At 42.6% G+C, this 11,715-nt stretch overlaps 1 protein-coding gene across 1 annotated transcript in view; it reads left to right on the top strand.

Moving 5' to 3' along the window:
• The first annotated feature begins 30 nt into the window (after positions 1 to 30).
• efl1 (elongation factor like GTPase 1) overlaps positions 31 to 11,715 on the top strand; it is a 143,526-nt gene continuing 131,841 nt past the window's right edge. Inside the window, 6 exon segments of the mRNA XM_055661001.1 lie at positions 31 to 106; positions 1,220 to 1,323; positions 2,682 to 2,749; positions 4,671 to 4,755; positions 7,698 to 7,831; positions 8,149 to 8,286. Coding sequence (XP_055516976.1) covers positions 1,233 to 1,323; positions 2,682 to 2,749; positions 4,671 to 4,755; positions 7,698 to 7,831; positions 8,149 to 8,286 — 516 coding nt within the window. The 5' untranslated portion in view covers positions 31 to 106; positions 1,220 to 1,232.

Below are 11,715 nucleotides of genomic sequence, written 5' to 3'. Positions count from 1 at the left end.
CGGTCGCCTGGCAACCAACGCGTCTAGGCAACGGCGCTGCGTCACGCGCTACGTCACGGGTCAGAGGTGAGCGGCCTGTGCCGGGCTGGAGCCTGGCGGCGTTAAGGTGCGTGTTGGCGTGTTCGCTCCCCGGTCCCGCCCTGCCCTTACCCCGCTCCACACTCTCCCCCCCCCCTCCTCCTCACTCCCCCTCTTTACACTCCTGCTTATTCCATCCTCTCCATCCTTCCTCCCTCCCCCCTCCCCCTCTCCCCCCCTCCCCCCCCCCCCCCCCTACCCCCTTCCCTCTCCCCCCTCTCCCCCTCTCCCTCCCCCCCCTCTCCCTCTCCCCCTCTCCCCCTCTCCCTCTCTCCTCCCCCTCCTTCCCCCCCTCCTCCCCCCCCCCTCTCTCCCCCCCTCCCCCCCTCTCTCCCCCTCCTCCCTCTCTCTCTCTCTCCCCCTCTCTCCCCCTCTCCCCCTCTCCCCCCTCCCCTCTCCCCCCCTCCCCCCCTCCCCCCCCTCCTCTCTCCTCTCCCTCTCTCCCTCTCCCTCCCCCCCTCCCCCTCCCCCCCCCCCCCCCCTCCCCCCTCCCCCTCTCCCTCTCCCCCCCTCTCCCCCCCTCTCCCACCCTCCCCCTCTCACTCCCCCCTCTCTCCCCTCTTTCTCTCCGCCTCCTCTCTCTTCACCCTCTCTCCCTCTCTCCCCCCCCCCCCTCTCCCTCTCCCCCTCTCCCCCCTCCCCCCCTCTCTCCCCCTCTCCCCCTCTCCCCCCCCCCCCCTCCCCCCTCCCCCCCCCTCCCCCCCCCCCTCTCCCCCCCTCCCCCCTCCCCCCCCCTCCACCTCTCCCCCTCCTCCCCCCCCCCCTCCCCCTCTCCCCCTCCCCCCTCTCTCTCTCTCTCTCTCCCCCCTCTCCCCCTCTCCCCCCCCCCCTCTCCCCCTCCCCCCCTCCCCCTCCCCCCCCCCTCCCCCCCCTCTCTCCCCCCCTCCCTCCCCCTCTCCCCCTCTCCCCCCCTCTCCCCCTCTCCCCCCCTCTCCCTCCCTCCCCCTCTCCCCCCTCCCCCTCTCCCCCTCTCCCCCCCTCTCCCCCCTCTCCCCCCCCTCTCCCCCTCTTCCCTCTCCCCCTCCCCCCCCCCTCCTCCCCTCTCCCCCTAATTGTAGATCAGGAATTGAGGTTCTATTATTATTATTAATATGTGTAACAAAATATTTAGTGCCATCAATTAATTTTTATGTCATTACAGAATTGAAGTGAAAATGGGTCACACTCACGTGGCAAACATTGTTGATCTACAAAAGAATACCGCCAACATCCGCAATATCTGCATAGTAGCTCATGTGGACCATGGTAAGATTTCTCTCTTGACGTCTTAAAACATTTTTTTCTTATCGGTTAAATTATTGGATTGCAAAATGTAGACATCAATGTGTGTAACGTCATAGATAAAATCATAAGAGTCTCAAGGATGGTCTCAACTAGAAATGTCACCCATTCCATCTCTCCAGAAATGCTACCTGTCCCACTGAGTTGCTCCAGCATTTTGTGTCTGTCTCTGATTCATATATTTGTTCATTTTCCCCACTAAGTCCTTGCCAATAGTCAAGCATGTGTTAAATATCCTCACAATCCAGATTATGCATCTTGAAGATTGCTGTTTTTATTGTCAATATTGTTCTGTTTTGACCATGGGCCAATATGTTGCATTGGGAGTTAAATACCCTGCATGGTGCAAGATTCTTTCAATATGTGTATTTGATATTATGGATTTGCATCATGCACATTTAATGATAAGTGTACCACTAAAACAAAAAAAAAATCATTGAATTGTATGTGTCATTTGTTAAAACATTTAAAAGCAATACACTGGAAATCGGAAATCTCAATTTTGGAGACAGAAGCAGTGTTACGATTTCAAACTTTCATGAGAGTCGGGAATAGTTGGAGACAGAGGTTGTATTCAAGAGAGAATTAGATATAGTTCTCAGGGATAACGGAATCAAAGGATATGGGGAGAAAGCAGGAACGGGATATGGATTTTGGATGATGTAAATGACTGAAGATAGACACAAAATGGTGGAGTAACTCAGTAGAACAGGCAGCATCTCTGGAGAGAAGGAATGGGTGACTTTCGGGTCGAGACCCTTCAGTAAATTACTATCATGCAGCAATGGATGATGAGAAATACAAAGATGAAAGGCCGGGTGGGGCGTCTCCTGTGGTTGCACAAAAGGCAGGGATTTGTGTTGTTAGATTAAACAGAGTAAGTGAACGTCATGGAAGGGAATGTGCCTTCAGAGTTCTGAAACTGCATCATTGTATTCAACCCCCTCTGGCCTCGTTCCATTGTCCTTTTACAGATTTGTACAACATTCTGAAAATGTTATCGTCTTTCATATCATGCTGTTTGTGCACCATTGATGTCTATTTAAACTCTAGAATTACCTGTTTATTTTCTATAAACCACTCCTTATCCCTTGACTCTACAGTATGTCCAAGATTTTGATTATCTGCTCTAAATTCTCTTCTTTTGTCTAAGGTTTTTTGATTTTTATTTGATTGCATTTGAATGTGTTATTTGAATGCATCTTATTGTCGCAATAAATGACTGATTATAATTTTAGGAATATTCCTACATGTGTTTTGTGGAATTTATTACTTCAAATATGTCTTTGTGGCTAATGTGTTTGTATTGTTATCATTTATAGGTAAAACTACCTTAGCTGACAGCCTTATTGCTAGCAATGGGATCATTTCTAATCGACTTGCAGGAAAGGTAAGCAGATAGATATTTAGGTGAGATTTTTACAAATAATCTTTGGGTCTTGACCCGAAACGTCGCCTATTCCTTTGCTCCTTAGATGCTGATTTTCTCCAGCTTTTTTGTCTACCTTCGATTTTTATATAGCAACCTTTATAAAGCAACTTTCACGTTCCAGTTAGATGACTGGGAATGAAACACCGGCCCTGTTGTTAGAAAGGGAACGCAGCAGGTATTTTCCTCGCAGCAAAGTCTGCATGTATACTGGGTAATGGCTAGACAGTCTGCTTTAATGATTTTGGTTCAGGATTAAACATTGACCAGGATTCTGGAGTGTGCCTTTCTTGGAGTAGCGTCACAAGATCTATTATGTACCAGGTTCTTAATTTAATGTGTTTTCAATGAATAGCTCCTCTGACAGACGGTACAGCAATGAAATGTCAGTGTAGAATTTGTATTCAGGTATAATAATGCTACTTCTTCTTGTGTATGGCGTGCACACCCTAAAGTTAGAGGTTAACTTGTTCTATTTGATCTAGATTGTGCACGTCGGGTTAATTGCATTAGTCGAACAGGGCGGACTACTTGAAGGTTGCAATATTCCACCCCATAATGCCACAGTTACGATGTTAATACATCCACTTCTGGAATTGGGGATTAACATGAGATTGGAGTGGAGATGGAATATTTGGGAGGCTCATTTTCTGTAGAATCATGTCCATTGTGAACTAAATTGCTCTGTTGTAGATTTACTGTCGCTAGAAATTGACCAGTCCTCAGCTGCAGGAACTTGGTTGTTGCTTTATGGTACCAGTTCACTGCCTTGACGTAGTTTTAATATCAAACATGATGCAGTCTTTTAGAATACTAGCAACATGCTGATAGTGGTAACTGAAAGGATGTATGAAACACGTCATGAACAATGATGTCAACATTTTTGCTACATTGTGCAGGAGTATGTGAGTGGAAGAAATGTGCATCTTGTAATGGGAAAGACAAAAATGTTTGATGATTTCTAAGCTGTCATTTTTGGGGAGTACCAACACAAGCTGGGAACATAATTGGCTGTCCATTTCTTTAAGGGCCTGTCCCACTTGGCAACTGCCGGCATCATTGATTGATGTATCAGGTCATTGAAAATGTTGCAGCATGATGCGGCAGTGATGACGTATGAGGCGCGGTGTTTTTCCAAGTGTCGCAACATTTTTCTTTTGTCGCCGCTGGATTTTGAAATGTTCAAAATCTTTGGGCGACACTGATATGATGCCGGCAGTCGCCGAAAAAATCGCCAAGTGGGACAGACCCTTAAGTTACCTTGGTGTGCAGCTTTCCAGGCAAAGGAGATTAGCTGAATATATGAGAACTCATTTCGAAAATATAATTTATTGTGAATAATAGTTTCAGGTATTTGAAGTCAATGTTAGTTGTTTTTTGTCAAGGGACATACAGCTTTGTGCATCATTGTATTTCTTTTTAATCAAAAAGCTGCTGTCAAGCTTTGGCCAATACATGGCCATTGACTCAACCTGCTCTATAACAACACAAAATATTTCCCATGGGAAGTTGGACTAAGTTTGTTCTGAGGCCACTTTAGAGGCTAATTATTTTCCTTGAAAATGTCTCAAGATTTTCATCTACTTTCCCATTTCTTTGTTTTCTCAACAAACTCTTCAGTTATCGTGCTACATCATAATATACCATGTTATGGTTTGTGTATGCTTGAAGTTTTTCCACTCGCGATTTGTTTATGTATTTTTGAAAATATTATTCTTGTTGAGTCGCAACAATTAAATGGATTGACAGTTAAGTGTTGCAACAAATAACTCAATTGATTTGTGAAAATTGCAGCAGTAACTTGTGGACAGGATTTAAATTCCTCACACGTTGAATAAATCTATTGAAAATATTAAGCATGTGTAATTCTTGCTCGTTATAGTTACGATATATGGATAGTCGAGAAGATGAGCAGATCAGAGGAATCACAATGAAATCCAGTTCTATATCGTTGCACTTCAATACAGGTAAATTATTTAGTAGAATTGCACACAATGGTATAATTGAATTATGTACAATTGATGATAGACACAAATTGCTGGAGTACTCTCAGCGAGACAGGCAGCATCTCTGGAGAGAAGGAATGGGTGACGTTTTGGGTCGAGACCCTTCTTCAAACCTGAAACGTCACCCATTCCTTCTCTCCAGAGATGCTGCCCGTCCCGCTGAGGTACTCCAGCATTTTGTGTCTATCTTCGATTTAAACCAGCATCTGCAGTTCTTTCCTACACAGATGTTGTGTTTGATTTGCTGTTTGCCAGAACAATTAAAAACAGATCACATTGCTTTGATCCCTTCCAATAGCCATGGATGTTCCTGAATGTCAACTATTTATCAATTTTTTTTCCTCGTATGAAGTGTAGATGTCTTTTAAATCTCTCTATTTTTATTCCCACAAAAATTAGTTTCTCTTGCTTTTGTTGAATTGGTCCCTGATCAGGTGAAAGTTTTACATTTATATTCTCTCAAAATCTTATGTTGTTTAAAAGGTCTTCTTTACAGTATGGTGTGCATTGCAGATTAGTAATCAGGAAACATAGATTAATAATGCAGAGATCTGAGTTCCGATCCAAATTCAATTAGTAACCTGGATGTTTTTTTTTCATATTGGTCCTTTCTAATAATGTCCATAATACTATCAAATTGTCATTGAAACCCAACTGGTTCACTAATATTCTTCAGGGAAAGACATTTGCTCTCCTTACCAAGTCAGGCCTGTTTATGGTTGATGCCTGAATGCCCTTTCATTTTGTGAAGTGAATTAGTTCAGTGAGGCTGTTGTGGGTTTTATCACAGCATCGTAAAGTTATATAGCACGGAAACAATCCCTTTGATTCAACTTGTCTTTGCCAACCAAGTTGATAACCTGAGCTAGGGTTTTGACCCGAAACGTTGCCTATTTCCTTCGCTCCATAGATGCTGCCTCACCCGCTGAGTTTCTCCAGCGTTTTTGTCTACCTAGTCCCATTTGCCTGTGTTTGGCCTATATTACACTAAACATTTCCTGCCCGTATACCTGTCTAAATGTATTTTAAACATTGTAACCCTACCAGCCTCTGCGGCTTCCTTTGGCAGCTTGTTCTATATTCCCACTGCCCTCCATGTTAAATGATGCCCCTCGGATCCCTTTTAAATCATTCCCCTTTCATTTTAATCACATCTCTAGGTTTATGCTTCCATACCCTAAGAAAAGTACTGTGGCCATTCATCTTATCAATGACACTCATGATTCTATATACCACTATAATGTCACCCCACGGCCTCCTTAGTTCCAGGGATGAAAGCCCCAGCCTATCCAAACTCTCCTGGTAACTCAATCACTCCAGTCCAGGTAACGTTGTCGTGAATCTTTAATGCACTCTCTCCAGGTTCGTGACATTGTTTCCTGTAGCTGGGTGAACAGAACTGCACACAATATCCAAGTGTGTGTCACCAACTACTTGTATGGTTGTAACACAGCATCCCAATCCCGATACTCAATGTCCTGATCAATGAAGGCAAACGTGCCCAAATGTTGGGAAAGCTAGCTCTATAAAAAAACAAGTTCTTCAGGTAATAACCAAAGATGGCTCTATGCCAGGAAATCACAATTGTGGTTATCTTTTGTTTGCCGTTACTAATAAAGGACTATAGGAAGGTTGCCACAATACAATCCTTAACGTCCCAACATAATTACTTAATTGCAACACTTCATTCATGAATGTGGCTTCCACTAAATAGGAAAGCAGGAAAGCATTTAATTGAAACTTAAGGCTTTACAAATGTCCAGATGTTGTAGCGGTAATCAGCTTTATAGATTTGGAAGTGGAAGTCTAGTGGCATATGGGAGAACTGTGTGTAGGAAGGAACTGCAGATGCTGGTTTAAACCAAAGGCAGATACAGAAAGGTGGAGTAACTCAACGGGTCAGCCAGCTTTTCTCCAGTGATGTTGCCTGACCCTCTGAGTTACTCCAGCTTTCATCCTAAATACATTATTTTCTTCACCAGTTACTGTGTGTACTCAAAAGAATGCTCAGGTCACTCTGACTTTCCAAACTTGCAGCCTTTACCACCAAGAAGGACAGACAATAGCAGCAACTGAATGGGAACACCGTCACCGTCACCTGTAGGTTCTCCTCCACATCATGCATCACCCTGACATGGAAATATATCACTGGCCCTTGACTGTCACCTGGTCCAGGTGCTGAAACACCCTGCCCAGCAGCACTGCACACCAGCAGGACTGGAGCAGTTCAATAACGTGGCTGACCACTACTTCTCAAGGGCAGTTTGTGGTGGGCAACTAATACTGGCCTTGCTGGGGGCTGCTAAATCCTAAAAAATGAATAGTTAACAGTATTTTTGTGGTATTTTTTATAATATCACAATATTTTCAGAGTTCTTTTAGTTTAGAGATACAGCGTGGAAACAGGCCCTTCGGCCCACCAAGTTCATGCTGACCAGTGATGCCCGTTCACTAGTTCTATCCCACACTCGCGGCAATTTACAGAAGCCAATTAACCTACAAACCTGTGGGTCTTTGGAGAGTGGGAGGAAACTGGAGCACTAAGGGGTAAACCCCACGCAGTCATAGAGAGAATGTGTAAACTCCTTACAGACAGCACCCATCGTGAGTATCAAACCTGGAACTCTGGTGCTGTAAGGCAGCAACTCTACCGATTCGCCACTGTGCCACCCTGAAAGGACCTTCTTATGCCTTAATTAGTTTAATTCATTAAGAATGAAAAGTTACATATGTCCCTTTGGGAATTTTATTGATGAATGGCACCCATTCATTCGAGCCTGATAATCACCACTAGCAGTTATAGGATTTAAAAGATAGATTAATGAATGATTGCACTCCAGGTATGAATAATGAATAGAAAAATGGCTTGTGGAAGATAGTACATGTTGACTTGTGTTTCACAGATAATCAAGAATATCTCATCAATATGATCGATTCCCCAGGCCACGTGGATTTCTCCTCTGAAGTATCCACTGCGGTGCGAGTATGTGATGGTGCTGTGGTTGTTGTGGATGTTGTAGAAGGTGTCTGCCCTCAGGTAAACTCGGGGAATATGCACGCATTGACCGTTGACAATTTGCAACATCTATTTGAATATTAAATTGAGAGTCGGTGCCAACTAGATTTGGTTGAGAAAATTTGCCTCACGAGATTTCCTAATTACTGCAGTATGAAATTATTTCCCCAAACTAGTTTTTCACAGGCACTGTTACCAATAATTTTTTGGCATGTTGCCGGCTAAATAGATGATCTAGAATGCATCAGTGCTGTTTTAATGCTGAAACAACAATAATTTAATTTGATTACTGTGGATAATCTGAATAGAAGTGAGAACTTTTGCTGTTTCATTTTCAGACTCAGGCAGTGTTGCGCCAGGCCTGGTTGGAGAACATTCGCCCAGTTTTAGTCATTAACAAAATCGATCGGCTGATCATTGAACTAAAACTAACTCCTCTTGAAGCTTATATTCAATTGCAGAAGACTCTGGAGCAGGTAAGAAATATTGGCTTATTGTGCTCATTTAAAAAGTTACTCTGCACAATTCCTGTGTATTTTGTCAGTGCTCAAATAGATGATGTATTTTTCTATGCATGCCATTGTACTGTGATGTAGATAAATCTTTATACGTCAATAGACCAATTGGGCCCCATCCCCCAACGCGAGGAACGGATTGTGTGGCTAAATTTTTATATGTCAATATACTCAGCAGAAAATTGTTAAATGTTTAAAAGTGCCTCAAAAATAAAATCAGAATGGATATTTAGCATTTTGCTTGTTAAAGGTAAAACATTTTTGTTCCTTTTGGTAAAGTTTTATCTGTTTAGTTTACTTTAGAGATACAGCGTATAAACGGGTCCTTCAGCTCACTGAGTCCACACCGACCAGTGATCCCTGCACATTAACACTACTACACGCACACGCACACGCACACGCACACGCACACGCACACGCGCACACACCAATTTCACATTTACACAAACACTATCCTACACACACTAGGGACAATTTACACTTATACCAAGCCAATTAACCTACAACCCTGTACGTCTTTGGAGTGTGGGAGGAAACCAAATATCTCGGAGAAAACCCACAAAGTTCACGGGGAGAATGTACAAACTCTGTACAGACAATATCCGTAGTCGGGATCGAACGTGGATCTCTGGCGCTGTGAGGTAGCAGTTCTACCCGCTGTGCCAACGTGCAGCCATTAGTGCTGCGGACCTTTAATTACTTTGGCAATCTGCGACCAAGGAGATTTGCAAGCTGCGAATGTGAGGGAATTGATGAAGAGTGAGGAAGTACCAGGTCTGATTGGTCTCCCTTCCTATCCAAGTAGAATAGCAGGTCTGATTGGTTGAGGCACATGCACGCTATAGGAAGTTATTAAGAAAAAGGAGAGGATATACCTGAAGGTAGATAAATATACCTGAAATGGGGAGGATATACCTGAATGTAACATTCAAGGTTCAATGAAATAAAAGTTAATTTAGAGTGTAAGAAGGAACTACAAAGGCTGATTCACACCGAAGAAAGATCACTCATTCCTTCTCTCCAGAGATGCCACCTGTCCCGCTGAGTTACTCCAGAATTTTGTGTCTATCGTCGGTGTAAAGCAGCATCTGCAGTTCGTTCCCACACATAACTTGGTGATATCTGTGGACTGAACCAGGACTCCCAAACTAAAGCGACAGAACCGAGAAAGCAGGGGAAGGGGTGATTGGCTGTTAAGTAAAACAAGAAATAATGGAAACTAAAAGATAAAGCTCAAAGTAAGGCAAAGGGTAACAAAAATAAACGGATAACATTATTTTAAACAAGCAATATGCAAAATAAACATTTAAGAAAGCAAGCAAGTGCAACAGAAGGAAGGAATTAATACTATTTTCACTGCAGCGAAGGACATTATTTTGTATTGTAGATGATTATACCTGCATGATCATTCAAGAATAATTGCCAGTGACTCTTGGTCTCAGCTGTCTAAGGAGGAACCCGGGGCATGTTCCATATCATCTCGCACTAATTAAATTAAACACAGTACTGAAAATGAAACCCATCTGCGATATAATACATTTATTTCTCTACTCGTTCTAAGTGATGGAAGAAGATTTAAAGAAATATTTCAACAGATGGCTTACAGATGACAACGCAATTATGGTTGCACTGCTTCCACAGTCACCTTTGACCCATGCAGGATATGAACCTTAACGTGACCTATTATGAGTTTGCTGATTATTTGGCACCGATGGGTTCAGAAACCAATTCATCATAGAGCAATATGTTGCATTAAGCAGCACAATAATTTAGTCTTGTTTAACAGTAAGTTATTTGTAATCCATTTAAACCGGGTATCTCCTGTGTGCTGTTAAGACTGTAAATTAGCTGCTGTGATTGCTGGAAAAGATTAGCAACTTCAATCAAAGAAGTAATTCTATGACACCCAAATGCTTCCATCTAGATCTTTATACAAAATGAATTGTTGCTGAAATGATTGCTGTGCCATGTATTTTGCACCATTTTGATTGAGAATAATGAATTGATAATATAAAGGCATTTTGCACCAGGAATGTCTCGTTTAGTAGGCATAAATGTGACGTGATTTTATCACTAAAATTTGACTTATGGAGGATTTATGATGATTTGGTGTCTATTCAAAGAATGATAATCGTATATCTGGTTAACTTATTTATGCATGAACAGCATGTCCCGAATTTCCTCCTACCTAATGGAGTAACTTTTGCATTGCGGTTGTGGATTTTTAATTATGTGTGGCGACCAGTTTGTACAAAGCATCACAAGCAGAAATGAATGACCTACGAGGTGATGTGTTGTTAGAGTCAGCCAGTCTACTGGCACCACTGCATCCCTGTGTTTGAATCAAGCTAAGACAACCTTGCTGTCAGCTTGAGCCAACAAAGTATGAGCCCTCTCCAGTCCTAATTTTGTAAAAGGAATTTTTTTAAAGTGTTGATTGGTAAAATTATAAAATATAAAACTGGCATTTCATAGGCATATGGGGAGAATCTGCAAAAAGAACCTTGTTTGACATAAATTTCTAAAGCCACTGATGAAAGTCTAAGTTAATTGTACTCAGAAGATAAATTTGCGGCATAGGGAAAGATAACATGAAATTTAAAATAACTTTTTTCTTTGCATATTATAAGCATTCATTCATTTAAGGGTAGCAGATGTTTAGAATTACTGTTGTAGGATTCATTTCCGTGGAAAAAAAAAAGTGAGTTCAGAGTTGGGCTGTACTGGTAATTTGCTGACAGACTTCTTGCTATTGTATCTCCTGTACCATAGACCAAAGCCTGTACTTGGTCAGGGAAAGTCTTACAGGAAAGCAATATAATATTGCAAGCTAGAGGAAGAGTCTTGGGAATGGCAGAGTGAATTAATCTGGAAAGTGACCTTTAGACCACTTCAGGCTTTAGAGATACAGGCCCTTCAGCCCATCGAATCTACACGGACCAGTGATCACCCCAATACTAGCACTATTCGACACACTGGGGACAATTCACAATTTTTACCAAAGACAATTAACCTACAAACCTGTACGTCTTTGGAGTGTGGGAGGAAACTGGAGAAAGCCCACGTGGTCACAGGGAGAACATACAAACTCCGTACAGACAGCACCCGTAGTCAGGATCGAACCCGGGTCTCTGACGCTGTAAGACAGCAACTCTACCGCTGCGCCACTGTGCCGCCCTAAGAGATCTATGTCTTTTTTTCTTAATAACACTTGCAAACTGAAGAAATGAGGAAAATATTTGATTTGTGCTCAATATTATGTATATTGCGGTTGTTTGGGTCTGAAGCCTTTAGAATAATAACAGAAATGAAGTTTGTGGTGCTATCACACACATCTTTTTAAATGTGAGCAGCATATTCTGTTTTCTTTAAAATGATTTGCCAAGTAAA

This window comes from Leucoraja erinacea, chromosome 33 (genome assembly GCF_028641065.1).
Source record: "Leucoraja erinacea ecotype New England chromosome 33, Leri_hhj_1, whole genome shotgun sequence".
NCBI lineage: Eukaryota > Metazoa > Chordata > Chondrichthyes > Rajiformes > Rajidae > Leucoraja > Leucoraja erinaceus.
Note: the sequence above shows the minus strand (reverse complement) of the source record. Positions and strands in the feature narration are given on the sequence as shown.